Source organism: Calonectris borealis, chromosome 25 (assembly GCF_964195595.1).
Source record: "Calonectris borealis chromosome 25, bCalBor7.hap1.2, whole genome shotgun sequence".
Classification (NCBI taxonomy): domain Eukaryota; kingdom Metazoa; phylum Chordata; class Aves; order Procellariiformes; family Procellariidae; genus Calonectris; species Calonectris borealis.
Window position 1 is genome coordinate 5,007,446 of NC_134336.1, and position 20,388 is coordinate 5,027,833.

Consider the following 20,388-nt stretch of genomic DNA (forward strand, 5'->3'; position numbering starts at 1 on the left):
GCTTTCTCCTGACAAAAAGCTTATTTTATCCCACATGCACTACTATGTTATATTTTCACAAGACATCAGGGAAATTGGGGTGCTTTGGTTCTTTTTGTGGTGCGCTCTCTTTGCTGCAAATACAGGTATGTGACCTAAAGACCTCTTTAGTTTGTGCTATGGTAAAAGCTTGACTCTGCAGCAAGATAGTTAATACCCAGACCTAACCCAAGACTGAAGTCTTAGTGATGGGGAGGGCAGTTAAGAAATCAGTCGCTACATCCCCTTTGGCTGCTGGAACCGGGAGGGAGCTAGGAAAGCGTTACGGTTAAGTGGTCTGAGCCCGCTGCAGAGCAGTTATAGCTCGGTTCATGGGCTGCCTTTCCCTGGAGCTCCCTGACCCATCTGGAGGGACAGGAGAGGCTGCAGAGAAGGTGCAGTTACAGGTTCCGGCAAATAAATGTACAATGAAGCAAGTGACTGATAGTTGGCAGAGCTCCTGCAGCTTTCTGCATGCTCATTCCTCGCTGTTGGGATGTGAGAGTGCAAACCTGTTAGCTTAAGTCCCAGTGAAGGCTGCTGTAGGTTTGTGTTCGATTGTGTGGGGGCGTTTTACAGCTCACTGTATTCTGGGATAGCTGTTTATTGCTGTTATGCAGCTGTTGTGTATCTAAACACTTTTTTGTGGACACCTCTTTGTGAATTGAAGTGTTCCTCAGATGAAGTCATTTAGGAAATCTCCATTTATAGGCAAACCCCAAAGCTGGCTGACAAATACCCTCTGTGGCCTTCAAGTGAATTACATCATCTGTCCAACTTTGACTTATGTCAGAGGGGAAAGGGTACCTATCAATTCTGAAGATTGCTGTAAGCATCATTAATTTACAGAGTGAAGCTGGGGCAGATTGGATCAAGCTTCAGTTCCTTTTTACATCAAAATAGCTATTCCTCAATACCCTTTTTATTGCAGAACAGAGTTTTCCTTTAATAAAGCTGTCACCGTAAGTCAGTGTAATCTGCACAAACACTTCCCTTGGCCATCTTACTACGAGGTGTCCTTTCAGAACAGCTTGGCTTGACATTTGGAAGTGAGAAGTGACGGTGTGCTGCAATCCCTACATGCAGGGACCGAGCTCCTTACTTCGCGTGGCAGAGGTATGCAGCAGGTCTGTTGAATGCATGCCCTTGCGTGTGTGCTGAGTCGCCGTGTACGTGCTGGAGATGACTGTCAGCGGTGGCAAAGTGGTGGTTTTTGCTCCTTAGAAGGGCATGTTGTGCTGGGGTAGGGGTGGAGAGGGCGTTCGACTGTGTGGCTTTCTGTGGACACATCTAACGGGGTTAAGCGTCGAACGTGGGTGGGTAGGTGTGCAGTCTCTCTGTGGCTAACGACATCTCCTTGGAAGCATGGGCCATGCTGAAGAATCTTTCTTCTTAAAATGGAATATTTCACCACCTGCTGCCTTCTATAAGAACTGAACCAAGGTGTGTTTCGCATGACTGATGTCAGCTTTTGTTTAAAATGAGTAAGTTTTCCAGCTGTAGGTAAGGATACAGTCCTAACATAATTTCAGCATATTTTTACATTTCCAGAAATGCTGTCAGCTTATACTCGTGGCTGCCTGATACTCGTGCAGGTTTCTAACTCCGGGGGCTTACTCAGAGCTACCTTTGAAGTCTTAAACAAAAAGTGCTTTGCTATGCTTTTATTTCTAGTTTATATGGCTCAGTATGGATTTAGGTGCTGCTAGTGTTAACATTTTTTCTTAATATGCTTTTTCCATATTACATTTTGTAAGTGAGCACATTCTCCTTCAATTTCGGTCCTTTTCATCTATTTTGTTGCTCTGATACAGTAAAGTCCATTCCCAGAAGCCTTCTCATTTAAAATTTGCTGGGAGTGCTAGTGGAGGGAATGGGGGGTACTTCTGTAACCATTCCTCATGCTGGCGCCTCTCAAAAGGTCTTGTTTGCTGAGCAAACCAGCAGTTTCTGGCTTGTTGATAGCTGTGCTTGGGAGTGTGGGGGGGTCACGGAGTGTGTTAACGAACCTGCTCTGCTGTCCAAGGACACAGCAGTTGAACAGAACAGAAAGGCTGGATCTGGCATACAAGAGAGGTCACCAGAAAGTCATGGCTTACAGTTCAACTTGCTCATTTTTTAAGGATTTTTTTCCTTATTGGATTTTAATTCTCTTCTGAAGCTCCTAACAGGCTCTTTGTCATATCGGACTTCTATTACATCACCTTGTGAGGTGTATGTACTTCTCGCTTAGCTCTCAGGTGGATTTATTCAAGGTGATCCAGAGTCAAGTGATCTGACAAACCACCCGGGTGTGCTGGTTCCCGAGGCAGGCCTTGAGCTGCTGGACGTACCCCGAGTGCTCCTGTCCGGGGCATCTCGTGTGTGTGGGATCCTCCGCTGGTGAACCGGGAGCTCCCTGTGCCAGGTACGCAGAGCAGAGAGCCAGCTCCAGTGAGCTTACAGTTAATCCACCCCATCGGAAGGCATTTCCTCGGCTAGCAGCCTCTGTGCCTTGGAAATGTGTTTGAGACACTTGGTGCTTTCTCCTTCCTGTCTGTTCACTGATCTGCTCGTTGCTGTTGAAATGGATTCCTCTTCTTTAATTTTGCACCGTTGGTAGAAGAGCAGTTTTCACTGGGTTGACTTTCTTGGATCAGATCAACTTGCCCACCTGCAAGGCACGATGTGAGATTTGCTTGTTCAGTTGGGTGTTTTTCTAGCCATTGTTATGGTGGAAGGTCCATTTGTGGCTGAAAAGAAGTGGTGGTAGTTTGTTGAGCTCTTAATGCAGCTAAGTGTGTTGGCTGGAAATTGTCATCTCTAAATTGAGAGTTAGTAGAGTGGCAATGAGTAGGCTGCAAGAAACATTCCTGTTCATGGTGGAGTTTCAGGAGATCACCACTGCCTTTTTTAAGATTATCCTCCCCGAGGTTTGGGGGAGTGTATCGGTCCAAAACCTCCAACAGGTCTGAAAGATGAATGACCATGTATGAATTAGCAATGGTATTGATCCCTGTCCGGAAGCGTTTGGAGGAGCGTCAGGAAAGGCACAACTTTCCCCTGAGATTAGAATCAATTTGGGGCACGTTAGGTCAGATTGCTGTAGCCAGCACGATCCTCATGCAGAGAGCGTTGCTGCTTCGTAAACTTTGTGCACAGTGATGAGAACTACAAATGATTATTTTTTTTTTAAAGGAAACGTTCTTGTTCAGAAATTTTATGGGCTTATTTTCACGGTGGGATGCCTCGCTGCCTGTACTGGTGTCATAAAGACTTTTCCAGATCAGTAGTGGGAATTAATTTCTCTGTTTTCTTAGTTATGGCTGGGGCAATTTTTTATTAAAGCTGGAGCTGTGGAACACAAGAATAATAAATTGCCTGGGGAGGGTTTCTTTAAGGAAATTCGATCTCTTAATCAGGAGTAATTAGAAATTATTGTAGTGAGACTGTGAAGGAAAAAATAAGGCTACAACTGAATTACAAACTCTACCTGAATTGCTTACTGTTTGGCAAAATCTGAATCAAAAGGTGAAATTTAAGGCTCCTGTAGATGCAGTGACGTGATTCCAGAGTGTCCATTCAGAAAGATTTAATTTTAAATAGCTGAGCTGTGTCCAGTTAACGAGCGTTGACTCTACTCTATACTTTAAGTTGATAAAGACACCTACAGGTTTCCTGTATGTCGTGTTTTTTCAAGTGGGAACATTGCATTGCCTTTCAGTATGGAATTTGATTAGAGGTGCCTGTTTTATGTACTCGAACGTGCACCGGTGAAAGCGTGGGGTTTAATCAGATTGCGCGTACCCTGCGGTCTGTTTATCCCAGGAAGCAGTCAGGCACGCAGCGGGGAACGAACCTGCGAGGTGCCTTGGGAAGGACCCATGTGGCAGGACTGCAAATTCAGCTACTGCCTGAACTGCTGCTGGCTTTTTTCAGAGTTCAGGTGAGCTTTCTGACAAACTGGTTTTAGTGCTTTGATAATGGCTAAACTCATTCTTGTCGTTTTTTAAAAAGAGGCAAGAAGAAACGCTTCGTGAACTGGCTTTGCAGTGGCTGAGGTGAAGAGTGGCCTCATTTTGGTGAGGAAATGGTGGTTGCAAATGAAATCGTCTATCGAGTCATAATTACGGGGGCATTACCACAGCATTGCAACGTGTACTCGGCTACTTTGTTTTCATTGAAAGTTTGACGAAAATGGAAACCACAAAACTAAGGCAAAGGTGGTTTGTATTTTACCCCAGAAGCCAGAGGTAAATAAGTAACCCTATTATTACGTGCCTTTTGGGTGTGTGTTACAGTGCAATGCAGACGCAGATTATATATAGCCCAGATGATATGTGCAACCCACAGTCCTCAACTGCATGCCTTAATGGTAGGTCGAGGGTGGTTTTGCTGCTGATACATCCAAACAAGGCCACTCTTATGCTTCATGGCAGACAACTATAAGCAGAGTTCATGTTTTCAGTAGCATTTGTCAGGTTAAAATGGATTTTGTTCATTAGATGCAGTTTTTCTTGGGAAGTCCTGTTGGGTTATAAAAGCAGCTTTTGCTACTTCAAAAGCTGTAGGCTTCCTCAGAAACAGTAAAGCCTTTTTGCTGAATCAGTGCTGTGTGCAGAGCTGAGACCTAATGAACGTGATGATTATCTCTGATCAGTCTTTTGTGGCAGAGGTATGAGATTCTTCATTGGTCTTTGTACAAATTCAAAAAGGCTGGAAAATAATTGTTAAAATTGGGGGAGAAAATGTAACTTCATATGTACAGTTGAGTGCAAGTTGGCAGGGGCATTTATTTCTATCACGAAGTGGCTATCATGAGTCTGCTTGCTTTGCTTTGCAGTATTGCGTCTTAGCTTCAGACAAGCTGTCCCATGCTTTCGGGCTGCTGCAGTTTCTTCACCCCGGTAATCCTCTCATTTCTAATTGTGTCCGTGGTTCTGTACGGATAGAGTTGGTTAGAGGTTTTTTGAGTAAATTGAAATTCCCTGTGAGGTGTGGTACAAGAACAAACTGTTGTATGAGCAGGTATGTACTGATCACAAAGCAATTTTGATTTCTGACAAGCCCTATTGTACTGAAATCGGTTGTGCAGAAAGACACGATGGAAACATGCCAGTTCCAGAGTTGAAATGCGTGTGGTGCTGCTGGGGCTGAGATTTCACAGGAGCTGCAAGCTGACCTTTAGTTGCTTTTGGAAGGGAGACTTTCTTCAGCCCTGTGTCTACCATGTTTTCTCCCTTAAAAAAAGGGGGTTGGTGTTTCTGTGGCAGTGCAACAAGCTGGAAAAGATCTGGGTGAAAATGAATCCTTTTATTGGTGGCCTGCATTTAGGGTGCTTTGAGGCAGTCAGGCTGACTTTCAGGTTTGAATCTTAGATACTCAATGTTTAATATGTTGTGTGTTGTTTTATGGCCTTTAGGAAAAAAAGGCATCTCCAGACTTTCTGTTCTTAATATTCACAGGTCTGAGGAATAGGGACCGCACTCCTGAATGCTTTCCTTTTACACTAGTATTACCCTGTCTGAAAGGTGAATTGGACTCTAGGCATTTCCCGGTCTCCTGTGTGCTTCCTATTACTGCACTAATTAATTTATACAGACCTTGCTCTGGTGCAGAGATAGGGCTGTGGTCTCGGTTTGCAGAGGCTCAGCTGGTATTTTCGTAGCTAGCTTAGGGATGCTCTGGTGCTATGGTGGCTCGAGCAGCAATAACGTTATTCCTGATATGGGACTTAAGTAGTCAAGAATTCAGTTTGTCATCTCATGCTTTTTGGAAAGAGGGAGAAATAGAAAGTACAGCTTCGATTTTGGGCAAATGAGCTCTGCACTTCAAATATTCATTGGTTTTTGCTTGCAGTATGCTGAAGCAGGTGCTGGTGGAGCTGGTTCATTTTCTGAAGTCCCACTGTGCAAAAATGAGTTGGGTACTCGGATATCTGGGGTCCTCTGTGGAAACTACTCTACAAATACATCAGTTCCTTTCCTTCTCTCCTTTTGGTGTGCCCAGACTTTTCTGGGTAACAGCAAAATGTGTGAATTGCATTCTTCAGTATAAGAATTTATTAACGCTCACATTTTGAGGGTTCATACATGTTGATAAAATAGTGTGTTTTGGTCTTGTGGATGTCTAGATCATCTTTAATACCCTGGTTTTAATTATATCAAGCTTGGTCTTCTGGCTTTTTTAAAACTTCAGCCTTGGGTTGCTTTTAGTTTTCATCCCTGATCTCTGCAAACAGGCTATTTTGTTCGTTCTGTGTTATAATTAAATGTACATCTTCCTCTATTGAAAAGATTTCTGCAGTAGAACTGTTTTGCAGCTGTGGTGGTGAGTTTTGAGCGTTGTGGTTCAAGTGTTAGGTGTTGAGCCTTCTGGCTGAGCCAAGCTAAAATCGTGTCTTTTATGAAACTTTTCCAAGCTGAAAGCTGCATTGCTAAATGTTGGGCAGACAGCCGATGAAATGGAGTTTTGAGAAGATGGGGCACTAAATACCAGCTGCACGCAGACGTGTGGTAACCTGCAGGCGATGAGTACATCTGTCAAGCCTTCTAGGGAAAAACTTCCACATCTACTCAACAGTAGAGGTAAATCTAAAGTTTTACAGTCTAGCTGTCAGTCAGGAATCCAGAGGGTAAACAGTGCCTTGTTCTTGGTGACTTAGGGCTTCCATCTTTCGGGAGGCTGATACGGGAATAACCATGCCTTGCTACCTCCCTTTGGATGCTCTTACTCCTGTGTCAGCTTCCGCGATAATAAGAACAAGAGCATCAGTCCTCTGCACAAATCAGCCGTTCTGCTTTAATTTTACCCTCTGCTTTTATCAGGAAGATAATTTTGGTAGAGGCAAGCCCTTCAGCGGCTTCAAGGACAGCGAGTAGGGAAGCTGGTTTGCTATATTCATACTGCAGGTTTTTTCCCCTGCGTGCATCCACACCTCCAGAGTGGTTGATCAGCTGCCAAAAGGTCTGGAGGCAAATTATAAGTGTTTACCGTGCTGATGGCTAAATAGAAATAGCTTTTGTCACTGGGAGCTGGCTTAGAAGTCATGCTGTGTTCATCTCTGTGCCATGCTTTCCTATAGGCTGCTGGCTTTTTCTTTAAGGTTTGGTGAATATGGCTCATTCAGTGAACTGAAACACCTGGGAGAGGCTATAGGTGGCTTTTTGAGACTTTGTATGATCTGTTTCAAGTGGAACTATGAAAAAAATTTGCTGTGTTTGGCTTGTTGGCTGAGTAAGGTGCCCAGGTGCTACTGTGGGAGTCCTGTATAAGGTAGCAGTTTCTTGGAAATGGAGTATTGCAAGTTTTCATTTGGTTTTGAATTGCTTTACAAAAGAAGTGAATCCCTTCTTGAAGAGGGGGAAACTGAGGCACGGATAGACAAAGAGCCTTGTCCAGGGTCAAATGTGCTGGTCAGTAGCAGAGCTGCGAGTGAAGGTGCGTCTGGAGTCCCACTTCAATGTTCTGCCCAGCGTGTCGATGAGTATTTTTAAGGCTTACTTTGCTCAAGCGATGAAAAAACCGACTCGCCTACCACATCTCACAGCCACGGAGGATGCAGCTCCCTTCCCTTTCCAGTTCCTCTCTGGTAATGTTATATTACTGTGCCACCCACAGGCAGCTACCACGCTGCTGAAAAATATTTGCCGTTTGCATGGGGAGCCAGTTATCAAATGTTAAATCTGTGACGAAAAGCGGCTGGTTTCATTTGCTGTAATATCTACTGTATTTAGATTTCCCAAACCTAGTTATTCTAGTATTCTGTTTAAATTGCATTTATAGTTGTTACAGCATTTTCTGATTTTTTTCCCACTGTTTCCATGGGATGTTTGTCACTTCTTCCACAAAACCCTTTCTTTGTGCTAAGCGGCCGCTGTGTTCCTGCTCAACAGCAATTGCTTTCCAACAAGTGAAGAAATGCAAGCTGTGTTCCAGTCAGATCCTTGTGAAGAGAGAGAAACTGCAGGGCTGTTAATTACTGGTGCACCCCGTTCATTGACATGTTGCCAGATTAGGTTGTGAGAACAACTTGGTTTAATCTGTGTCATTTTATTGAGGGGGAATATTCTGATTTATCTCCAGGATGCACAGGAGTTGACCTCTCCATCGTTCTGTGCCCGATTAGTGCAGAACAAACTGGGTCAGCAGAAGCTGCTTGGATTTTGAAACCAGCATACCCATTTGTAGCAAATGATTTTCAAACCGTGACAGCTGAGGGACATGAGGAAACCAAGATTTTTAGGTGGAGTTGATTTGTTATTAGATGAAGTCAGAAAAACAGACAAGCTTTTTGGCTTCTGCTGACCTGAAAAAGGGCTTGTGTGTCTCTCTTCCCTCTGTACTGCTCGGTCCCACAAGATGTTAACTTTACCTTCACACCTCGTCTTGTAATTTATAGTAGTGCATTTGGCATGGTTGATCAGTTTAGGTTTTTTAAGAATTTCCCTTGTGATATTTAAACTCTCGTCTGTGCACCCGTGCTATAAGCTGCCCCTTGGGAGAACTGTTCTGTGCTGTTGAGTTATTCTGCTTTGTAGAACAGAATTTTAATACTGTTTACCATGCTCTTAATCTTACGGCTGGCAGATTAATTGAGTTACTTGAGCCCTCCCCCTGGGGACTTCATGGGGCTTCATGGACAGCAGACCCATGGCATTAGGTGGAGTTATCTCAGCTTTGCAAAAATCCGCTCATCTGTCTTCCTGGAATGAGTAAGTGATTGGTGAGAGAATAAAATGTTGATTTTTTTTTTTTTTGAATTGGATTTATGAAAAGGGATGGACAACCAGATCTGGTGGGGCAGTTGGGAAGTTTTTTCTGTGAGTCCAGCCTTTCAGAAACATCTGCAGCTGGCTTTCATGCACTGAGAAGAGTCCTTCTGAGGGCTTGGTTCAACCATTCGAGTAAAATCTGGCAAGCCAGGGGTGAAAACTCAGAACCTCCCCAGATAACCTGTGTGGTGAAGAGCAGACTGCTCAGTGCCTGGCCTCAGTCTCCCAGCTAGCTTTTTCTGGTTGCCCACTCTTTCTTCCTGGTTGCCCACTCTTTCTTCCTGGTTGCCCACTCTTTCTTGTTATAATTGTGAGCTCTTGCAGGCAGGAGTAGTCCCTCGCTAGACTCATCTGTCATCTGGTCCAATGGGGACCGGCTCTGGATTTGGGCTTCTGGGAGCTGCTGTAGTAACATCATTTTTAAAACGGTGTAAAGCAAAGGACTGAACTAGCATAATGAATTATAATATTTCTTTGTTAACTGTTACTAGCACCATATTAGGTCAAAATAAAATATATTCTAGGAGGTTGTCAAGTGAGTTTGGTTTCATTCCATGGGTATGTCACTTGAGCGCTCGCTAATGGTCTGTATTAATGCAGGACCTTGTTCCTCAGGCTATTGGGTGGTTGTTAACACTTCCCCATCCCTCTCCCTCCGACTGATGGGTATAGTTCAAGACTGTTATAAGAACATCCTTTCTCTCCCCCACATGCTTTTTTCCCAAGACAGCCTCCGGTTTTGTCTCTCGTTACAGTAAGAGCCCTGTAGTAGCTGCCCAGCTGCTGTCGCGTCCCTCTCTGGAATGGTGATTTAGAGCTGAGCCAGCATGGAAGCTGGCTTTCCGTGCCTAAGGCAAGCCTGTTAGCAGATGCTGCCGAGAAGTGATGTGCCACTTCTGTTTGGAAGAGTTGTCAGTTTTCTAGTTTAGTTGGGAAAAACAACCAATGTTGGCTTGGCTTTTAGTTGGACTTTTGGAAAATCCCTTAGTCTTTTGAAGGAAGCTGGAGGAGATGAGCATCCTAGATCAGAAGCGCCTGTGAGGATGGAGTGGTACAGCTAACGAGCTTCGCTGTGGAGGAAGCTGAAAGCGTAATCCTCAAGAGGTCTAGGGAAGGGTTGCTGAAAATGAGACCATGAGAAAGTGGGTAAGCTGGTAATCAGTAAAGCTCCTAGCTGAACTATGTGGATTGCCTGAGGCTGGAAAAAAGTGGCACCTTAGTGTGCAGCTTTGTGGTGACTTAGTGTTTGGAGCTGGGGCTGTCAAGGTCCTGTCCTTCCCAACCGTGTGCCCCTCTGAAAGTGCTTAGATGGCATCTGGGTCAGCTTTGGCTGCTCCCCGGGCGGCTGGGTCAGTGCTGGTGCAAGGAAGGGGTGGGAAGGCGCGGGAGGAGGTCCGGAGTCTGGACTTTGGTCGGTTCATGTTGCTGTGGGACCGCACCCTCAGGAGGATGCAGCAGAGCCGAGCACATGGGCAGAGCTGGGACAGATGAAAGTCCCTGCTTCAGCAGAGCGTGTGAGAAGACTGAAGAAACGGGGTAGAAAAGAGCGTAGAAAATACTCCAGCATGGCTGCGGAGCAGTCATTTTCTATTGTGTGTGGATTAGCTGCCTAGCTGGAAAAAAGCCATCACCTTGCTGCTGAGAGTTCAGAGACGGGTCAATGGAACAAGAATATATTCTTAGATTGGTACGAAGAGCTGGGGGGGAAAAAAAAAAACCCAAGTGTTTGAACTAACAAGCCAGACAAAGGCCGTGCTTCTGCTTGCTGCGATGCTGAGCAGCAGCAAGGGGCAGGCAGCAGGGCTGCTGAGCGGTGTATCCCGGAGCGGTGAAAGGAGTTGTGCTGTGCCGGTAACAGGCGGCTCTGTGGTGGCAGAGGAATTTCACGCAGCTGTCAGGCCCAGGGAATGTCTGAGCACTTTGAGGACATGAATATTCAGAGGAGCTGTAGCATGTGTCATACTAAAGGAAATGCAAAATCCAAGTTTTCTCCGGCTTACGTACCTGGGAAATGTCTGACAGTAGACGATAAAAGTAATTTTCTGTTCTGCGGGGCAGGTTATCTGAAACTGTCTGTGGCAGAATACAGCTTCCCAATTAGCCAGCCCTAGTTAATGCTGGCAGCAGGATCTGCACTACTTAATCCATTGCTTCGCTGAGAAAGTGCCTGTTTTCTTAGCGCAGGCAGAGATGTGTGCTCCTGCTTTGGCAGCCTCTTAGAAATCCTGGGAGTCCTGACTTTGCTCCCTCTTGCTCTAATCGGCATCACATTTTTTTTTCTCCAATGTGCCTTTTATGCTTGTTCTATTAATAATCAGATGATTGTGGATTTAGTGTTTTGCTCAGAAGGATCCCTCCGCATACAGGCTGAGGTGCTTCCAGCCGTGCTGTCAGGCGATGACAGATGTCCTTGGTGCGTACAGTGAGTGTCCGGCAGCGATGGGCTGCCAGGATTAGTATTCCAGGCACAAACGTGCCCCTCGTAACATGCAAAGCTCAGCGCAGCCTGTGCAGGAATGCCCTTGAAAAGCAAATTAAACTGAACTCTCTGGGGGAGTAGGAGGGTTGCTGTCATCTATGCGGAGGTTCAAGTAGGTTTTGAGGTGTCTGCTTTTGTTTCTCTTTTGCTTTCCCTTCCCAGAAGGGTTTACTGAAAGGGCAGACAGGGAGACCTTACCTGCAGACGCCCTGTACAGTAGAGTTGCTACTAACTGGGGGTTTGGGTTTGTGTGAAGAATGCTGACTTGAAAATGATATTTGTAAAAATCATTACGGCTCTTCTGCCTTCAGTGGGGAGCATTTGTTCTAGTTGTGCAAATGGTGTCCTTGATGCAGCCTTTAGAATAGACATGTCACATGGATGTACCAAATTGCACATCCAAAATGCAGGTGAAATTTAGCTGTATTTTAAGTGTTAATGGGTTAAGCTGGCGGGATTCTGAGGGTGTTTCCCAAGTAACATCATGGTAACCTGCATCTGAAATGAAGATCTGATGTTTTTGGGCTGCCCAGAAGTCTGCACAGATAGCGCTTCTCTTTGCTAAGCTGTTTAAATGCTGTGATTGCCAACGATGTTTTGAGAGTTTAATGGCTTTGTCGAGGTGTTCTCCCCATCTAAGAATATTGCTGCAATGGTATTCTAGCTGCCACTGAGAGAAGTAGCCTGGAGCATGGTTGTCTGATCAAAAGAAGCGTTTCGCCCACGCAGTTCAGCAAAGCTTAAAAGCCCTGCTGGCGATAGCTTGTTCAGGCGCGCTTCCAGTGATGGTGTGGTAGGGTTATCTCCTCTGACACCGCAGCCCTGTGAGGCACCGATGCTGTCGTGCAAGCTGAGCACGTGCTGTAAAGTCAGCAAATTATCAGATGGAAATGATCCATCTGATCTGATGCTGCATTACAGCCACCAAACTGCGCTTTGCTGCTGGGAGTTAAGGTGATGAGCTGTCCTAGACTTAGTGGTGAAGGATTAGGCTGAAATGGGCTACTCATAAAAGTTAGCTTTGACTTCTCAGCACTGGAAACAAGCTTATTTTGTAGCTCTTTCCCAATCACACCATGCTGTGCCTGTTGACATTTCCTATTGTGGTTGTCTTAGTTTGAACTGTAAGCTCTTTAGGACAGAAGCTCTCTTTTTCTAAAATGCTGAGCGTGTTTTTACCCTGCTACATAATATATCAGAATCAAGATGTCTCCTGATTTCCCCAAACTTAGTTCCTCTTGCACCTCATTTCAGAATTTTCTCCAGAGAAAAGCTGGGTTTGCTACTAAAATCCCAGTTCCTCCTTTTTGTCTTTTTTTTCCCCAGTACGTTCAGAACTGTCTTGATGTTGTGTGACATCTAAAATACTTCTTGTGCACGTGCCATTCTGCCTTTGCTAGATAAGCATTAGCTGTCCCCTTACAGCAGACACATGCCTTCTTGAAGAGGCAGACGTGGGATGTCTTCCCTGGGAACAAACATTTGATGCTTTGTAATTATTACACCTTAATTTTGTTTCCCTTTTCCTTCCAACACATCACGTGTGTGGCTAGAGACTAGTGATATCTTCAAACAGGGGTGAAGATGCCACACACTCTCGTTCCTGGTTTGCCGGGGCAGGATTTCTGCTCCAGGTTCCCTCGATGCTGGTTATGTGTTGGACTGAGCAGAGCTGATAGAGAAGTGAAACTAAACCTGGGTTTTGGTCACACTTGGAATTTTAATTTGTGTGTCAATTTTGTTTCCTGTTTCTGTAGGAATTGCTCAGAAAGCTAGTGTGCAAGAGGAATGGAAGAGAACACTGGTGAGTACCCTCTTAGATATCTTGCCATGGGTGGTGGACCTGTTCTTTCCTCCTTGGTTAAGCATCATAAAGAACCTTATTACTTTAAACTTTGTGTCTTCAATTCACATGTAGAAGGTGATTAGAAAATAAGCTAGTTTGGCAGATGCATCGGTTGCAACTGGACTGCACTATTGGTGTGGACCAGATCTGAGTAAAGCTGTGTTGTACGTCTGGAAGATCTTTTTTTGAAATCTCCCATCTGTGAAACCTGGAATACAAGTCTATTGGATATCCCAAGCTCTTGAAAACAAGTAACATCCCCTTTCTTCATAGGTAGGAAGCTAGAAGCCTTGAGCTGGTATGCGTTTTGAACAAGTCACATGGCAAGCCATAAAGAAAGATCAGCTCATGGTAGCTCCTGACTTCTCTTTCTGTAGTTATTTCTCTAGGCTGCTCTGTCTTGCAAAAGGTGTAGGATTTTTTTATTAAACAAAATTTGGCTTTAAAGCTCTTGCTTTAGGCACTGTGTACTGTTTGCCCTCAGGCAAGCAAACTCATTGCTGTTAGGTTTCACTGATGCAAGGTTATGGTTGCAACTAAAACTGGTAGATTTTTGACTTAGAGATTGCCTTGAATGTTTTTTCCATCTGTTTGCCTAAAATGGCTACGGAAGACACTAGCTAAATGGCCATTTTTTCCTTCCCATTGAAATGAGATTTACATGAAAGCTCTTGCCAGCACTGTGGGAAGCCAGTCTCCGTGAAGTATATTGACCTCACATCTTGTGGACCATGATGTTGCAGTTGGTGACTTCTAACTCGTAGTGAAGTGCAACTCTGTGACCGTAAATACTATTTCTAGGTTATTTCTATGCAGCTAGGTGATGCCATCCTTAAAACTTGAGAATCGACGTACTTGTCAGCAGTGTGGTGTGCTTGCTGTGGCAGATGTACCGGGCCTGTCTGCTGAAGGCCAGTTTTTGACTTCATGCAAAGCTGGTCTGCTGGAACCCAGTGGCCCAGTTGGAACAGCTACAAGCCAAGTGTACATGCATAAAAACATGTCATGCTTATAATCCTGGCGGCAAGAATTGCTGCTGTGCCCTCTAATTGTTAGCCTGTAAGGTGCACATTTAATTTGTGGTGATTGCTTTCCCTTATGATTTGCTTGTGGCAAACTAATCCCAAATGATGACTTTCGAAAGGGGAGGATGGGTAAAGTGAGTGTGGTGCTGGCAGCCGATGTTGAAGCAATGGCTGTGGAGATGACAGCTCCCGGCTCAACCCCAGGACAAAGCACAGACAGCAGCAGGGCGAGTTTTTCCATCTCTGCAGCCTGCATTAATGGGATGGCTTTAAGCAACACTATGAGCTCTGCTTATTCACCAGGACTTGGCCTCTGCTGGGACTGCCAGCAGCCAGCTGTGTTCATACAACAAAGCTTTTTGTCCCTTTTTACGGGCAGTTGAACTCCATTTTTTGGGTAGGTCAGTGAGCCATGGGGTTGGAGCCTGTTGAGGTTACTAAGAGCTTTGACTCCTGGTTTGAGCAGCGCTGGTGGCCTGGAATGTGAAAGGCCTTATGTTCTGTTTGCATTTTGCCAACTTAAGTAAAATTACCTCTCCTTTTCCTCTGAACAAATTCAGCTGTGCAAATTTAGGACGGAGTATCCGTACCTGACCTTTGCATGCACGGACACTTCACGCAGCTGGTTGTGAAGCTTTACGTGTTGCCTTCTTAGTGCTGGGAGCTAAGAGCCCCATATTAAAGGCAGAATAAGCAGATGGGTCTTCTATTATTATTTCCTTAAAATTACTTTGCTTTTAAGGACGCTCATTCTCCAAGTGCTGCTAAGCTCAGGACTCCTGGGTTGTTCCCGGCACTGAGACTGGAGATGAGGTAAGGCGGGGCTGCGTGCAGGAGCTGAGCTGAAGTCGATGCCCTTTGTTCCCTCAAAGCCTGGTGCTTTTTGATGTATTGCTGTCCTTAACTGGTTGTATATTAACTGCATTCACAATGCTGCATGGCTGGCTTTTGTTTTAACTGCATTGGCGCGTGTTCAGAGTTGGTGTGCTTCGAATGGCCACTGGGACTGCACAGTGAAGCATAAATCCTTTTTAGCCGTCAGGCTTCACTAGCCGTGGGTGGGTGGGGGAGCCCTCCTTGGCTGGCTGCCCTGGCTAATTAAAAATGAAATTTGCTGTTGTCTTCAGATTTTAATTCATGCTCATCCCTGAAGACTAGTGGAAGCATGGTCTCCAGGCAGCTGCAGTCAAGTTTCAGAGCTTGGCTATACACAGTTATTTTAGAAGAGGTATGCAACTTAAAATTTGCTCGCAACCCTAACCTGGGTTGTTTTTCAAGTATAGAGAAGAATATACAGAAACTTCTTGCAAGCCTTGGGACGTGGCCCTGAGCAAGTGACTATAGTTAAAGTAACCACATCTCAGTTATCTGCAGTAATTTGGATGTGCATGTAGGGCAGCATCAGATGGCTTAGTTTTTCACCCTAATGCTGGACTTAAGCAAAACCAAATTACTTTGCTATAGGCTGTGCCTGCCTGACTGGCATTGGCTTAACGAATGCATAAACTGCTCAAGTCGCAGCAATTTGTGTAGCTTGTCAGCCTGAGCCCTCAGCTACCGACTCATGCTGTGAAACCTCCTGGAGATGGAAGAAGTTTTGAAGTGGTGGGAACCTGCAAGGTTCTGTGTAGGAGCCGAGAGGTGGTGGCGATGGATTGTGCCTGGGTGCGAGGCCGGGGCACAGCCCTGTAGTCTGTGCCGGAGGGAGAGTGCTGTGCCCGAGTCGTCAGCGGAGCTGTGAGGCAGGTGGGAGGATGGAAGTTAGCGAGAGGAATACATGAAATCTAAATATACACGTCTTGCCAGGCCGAGTTTCCCTGCTTTCCGAGGTCCCACCTACACAAGTGATCTGTTGAAGGGAAATGTCACTGGAATACCTTTCCCTTCTGTGGTGCGGGTGAAGGATCACGCTCTATTTTCGGAGCCTGTTTCCGCTGTTCCATCTATTGCCCACGCTGTCGCTGCCCAGACCTCCCAAAGACCACTCACTTATCTTAGCATGATAGGGGCCAAGTTTGGGCCTTTTTCTTAGTCAAGGGATTGTCTTCAGATCTAGCATTTCACCTGCCTGTAAGTCTGTGAGATCTTAAAAAGCAAAATACTGAAGAAGTGGGAGCTTTGTGCTTGGCAGGGCAAGTCTCACCTTGTGCCTGTGGTTCCTTGAAAGCTCTGCTGTGGTGTTGGATTGACCTGACGTGGAAGCAGGCCTGCAGTTCGCTTGCCCAGAGATGTTTGGAGCTAATCGTTCATGAATAGCTGTGGAGAGAGCACGGCAGTGCCTTTCTTCATGGGAAGTGTTTGCTCTTGGGTCCTTTGACCTCCTGTGCTTCGGTGCTCTGTTTACAGTTTCTGCTTGTGGCTACACGCTTCCTCTGCAGGTATTGGGATATGAAGCTTTTAGTAGCTTCCCTAAAAGGTCTGGATCTCTGTGGGACAACTGTGAAGCATTTTGGGAAATTAGTGAAGTAGCCTTTGCACACACAGCGGCTTTTTTAGAATAGCACTTGAAATACTAAATTTATGGATGCTTTAAGAATCTTCTGCAGTTATTTCTTTATTCAAGGCTGACTTTCATCCCCTTTGACTTTCATCCCCTTTATCTCCTGCTGTGCTACTTTTTTCCAATTCTTTTCCTACTAAAAATAGGAAATACTCTTCGAGTCCTTAACCTTTGTGCAAACAAAGAAGTAATTTGTTTTAGCATCTGTGCTGACTTCTGGGCTACATGCCTCATAAGGAAACCAGCGTGATATGAATCTGCTGCTTTTGGAGACTTAGACTCCAAATATAGTCTGAGTAGAGGAAACGGCTAGAAATATGAGTACTTGCTTCTTATGCCACCAGCTCTGCTACTTGTTCCTGGCAGGATGCATGGCTGGCTACCCGATTCCCATTTTTATCCCTAAAAATGAGAGCAATACCTTCAGATGCTCAGAGGTTCAAAACCATTATGGAAATGAGTGCATGATCATCGCATGTGCATAGGTAACAGCATTTTTAGATCACTTCTGGTTCAAAGCATGTCTGTAGAAGCAATACCTTTTAGTATACATCCATTGCTGCCAACTTCCTAGCAGCCCTGCTGTCTGAAAGGAAGTTTGAGATCAAAAAGACATATCAAGCTGTTCCAGGGCTAGATTGTCTGAGCAGGTTCTGAGCAGCCTTTTAAAAGACTAATGCTCAGAAGGGAGATGGGCACAATGGTAAAGGTGCAATGACCATGACCTGTCCCAAAGACACTTTAATCACTGGCTTCCATCAGCCTGCTGCCTTGGGGTCTGAAAATAACATTTGGTTTTCATACGGCTGCTGGCTGATGCGTGGAACGTGTATGGGATCCCTCTTGCACTCTGCCAGGACCCCTCGCTGCTGCTCTTTACCGAGGCCCACCAAGCTCAGCATCTCCTCCGGGTAGGCACCATGTACAAGTAGGAGAGAGCAGAAGACTGCAGATGTGCAAAGTCTGTTATGAGGAAACAAAACCTGTTCAGGAAAACCAGTTTTCTGCTTCAAAGGTGTTTGCCAAGTGACTTTCTTCTCGCTATTCCTTTGTTTATGAAGCCTTTTGTGTTTAGCAGCAGTGAAAGCTGAGGGAGTGGCTGCTGGGATGTAAGATGTTTTGCTTGTAGGTTGTTAGTTTGAACCTAAGGGGAGAGATCATGAGCATGAGTTCCCATCTTGTGCCTCTGGAGTGGATTGGAGACTGGTGGCAGAGACAAGGACTTTGCAAGGACCACAGCTGCCAGATGGAGCTGCCTGCGTGGGAAGAAGGTCTCCACCTGCACCTCCCTCTGATCTGATGGTGACTGCCACAGGGTGTCAGGGTTGAGGAGGAAATACGTGCTGCTCTCAAAGTCTTCTGTTCCTCAGAAACCTAACAAGGCTTTAGATCTCTAGGACAGTCATTCTGGTACTTTGGGGAACGCACTTCAAAAAGGGAAGGGTCCAAATAGTGGCAGGAAGGGAGAGGGTGAGGTGGAGGGCACTTTGGTTTATTCTTGCATTTGCTGAAGAACTTGGTTGAAAGGTCAGTCTCTGATTCAGGGGTTCTTCAACTTAGAATCACAGAATCATTAAGGTTGGAAAAGACCTCTAAGATCATCGAGTCCAACCGCCAACCCAACACCACCATGCCCACTACACCATGTCCCCAAGCGCCTCATCTACACGTCTTTTAAATACTTCCAGGGATGGGGACTCCACCACTTCCCTGGGCAGCCTGTTCCAAGGCCTGACCACTCTTACAGTAAAGAAATTTCTCCCAATGTCCAATCTAAACCTCCCTTGGCGCGACTTGAGGCCATTTCCTCTTGTCCCATTGCTGTTACTTGGGAGAAGAGACCAACCCCCACCTCGCTACAACCTCCTTTCAGGTAGTTGTAGAGCGCGATGAGGTCTCCCCTCAGCCTCCTCTTCTCCAGGCTGAACACCCCCAGTTCCCTCAGCCGCTCCCCATCAGACTTGTGCTCCAGGCCCTTCACCGGCTTCGTTGCCCTTCTCTGGACACGCTCCAGCCCCTCCATGTCCTCCTTGTCGTGAGGGGCCCAACACTGAACACAGGATTCGAGGTGCGGGTGCTGCTGCTGCTCGGGACTGGCTGGGTGGGAATCCCCTTTTGATGACTAAGTTTCAACTGGAAATCAGCTGCTTCGAGGCTGCTGCCAGGACAGGCATTTAACTAACCGTTCAGCAGCATTTAGGGAAAACTTGTCAAATGTGCACTTTTATGTTGAACTAAAGTGTTTTGACGATGTGGTTCTTGGTTTAAACTAGGCTGCTGGAGATGGCATTGGTTGTTTTCTGGTTTTCATCTGCAGAGTCAGACATAGAGCACTGCAGTGGTAAGAGCGCTTCGCTGTCACACGCCTCTGAAGTCTGCCAGAGGAGAACAGTTAATGCTAACTAGCCAGTGGAAATCTCTTTATAATGTCTGTTCCAGAACAAAAGAACAGGTTTTTCTTCCAGGAAGACACAGAAGCCGTGATTCCCTTATGAGATCCTGTGTATTATGTATATAGCAATATAACTGCTTTGTGCAATACAATAGAAGAGAGCCAAAGCGGTCAAAGTGCCTGAGATTAAACATTTAATTACAGTTGAAGTATGCTAATTTGCAAACACGCAGAAAGGCGAAATCCTACTGTTCCTTAGCCAGATTTAACAGAGGGTTGAACTGAACTCAGTGGAGACCGACTGACTTTTAAAGAAGGTGCAGTACAGAACACTTGCCTACCTACGTGAAAGCATTATTGTAAATAAGTCGAGCGCGCTTGAAAAGTTAGCAAAATACTTCAGGCCGTTATCCTGACAGTGTTTGGTTCTTAAATTTGCAATGGACGTTTTAGTTCTTAGTGCAATTAACGTGCTGAGTGCTGTCGGGGTGCTTGGGGCAGTTAATGGGATGCTGGGTGCTGTTCTTCTGCCTGCTGTATTTGCAAGTGACTCTGATCAGCTCTCCATCTACTAGTTGGTGTGGCATTTAAGAAAATAAATACCCAATAATTCCCCCACGAACAAGCCCCTTATGATTTGAGTAGGTGTCTGAACTCTTGCTCCCTTTCCCTCCTGATCTACAAGCCAAGTGTGTTACAGAGATTATTTGCTGACCTGCCGGAGACCTTGTAATTCTTGTGGCACCCCATTTCAAGTGACTTTTAAAGCTGTTGTAGTAAATGGCCGTGCAGTTTCTGCAAACAGCTCTGCCTGGAGGAAAGCGGAGGTTAATTTTGCTGGTTTTGTGGTTTTGTGGCTAAGCTGTGGATGTGCTGGGAATGAGATGCTTTGGCCTCCAGGCTGGCTGGAGCAAGATAGTAGCAGAGGCTGATGTTGAGTGAGAAATGTTGTATCCGCTGAAGTGCTTCGTGATTGAATTGAACGATTTTATTCCTTGTATTAAGAGGTAAGACCTTGTAGGACATGTAATCCATCCTCTGGATAATTCAGGCCGACTCACTGTAAAATAGTGAGTGTGGAGTTGCAGTGGTTCAGTAAGTAGGGCATGGAGCAAAAGGGTCAGATTTTGAGAGTTTCTAGTTTTCATTTTCAACTTGTTGGACCTTAAATTCACCTTGCTCTCTGGAACATTGCTGCCTGTAAATTCTGTCAAAGGATTTTAGTAGCTGATTTTATTGGGGTTGGGGGTAGAAGAGGAGCCTGCCTGGAACCAGAGGGAAGTGGGTTTAGTATAAATGAAGTGATTTTTGTTATTACTGTTTTTCTTAGTTCACACAGCAGCAATGTGTCCAGGCTGACTGGCAAACCTGGCTT

At 45.5% G+C, this 20,388-nt stretch overlaps 1 protein-coding gene across 10 annotated transcripts in view; it reads left to right on the plus strand.

The window, feature by feature from the left end:
* The window catches only part of PHACTR4 (phosphatase and actin regulator 4), a 91,264-nt gene that overhangs the window by 31,683 nt on the left and 39,193 nt on the right, over nt 1–20,388 (plus strand). For 3 of the 10 annotated variants that reach the window (XM_075173561.1, XM_075173564.1, XM_075173563.1), the window contains exon 2: nt 13,008–13,054. The exons of 6 other annotated variants lie outside the window; for them this stretch is intronic. In XM_075173561.1, coding sequence (XP_075029662.1) covers nt 13,039–13,054 — 16 coding nt within the window. In that variant the 5' untranslated portion in view covers nt 13,008–13,038. Of the gene's footprint in view, nt 1–13,007; nt 13,055–14,863; nt 14,935–20,388 lie in introns of all 10 variants that reach the window. One more of the 10 variants, XM_075173565.1, reaches the window with a different exon arrangement.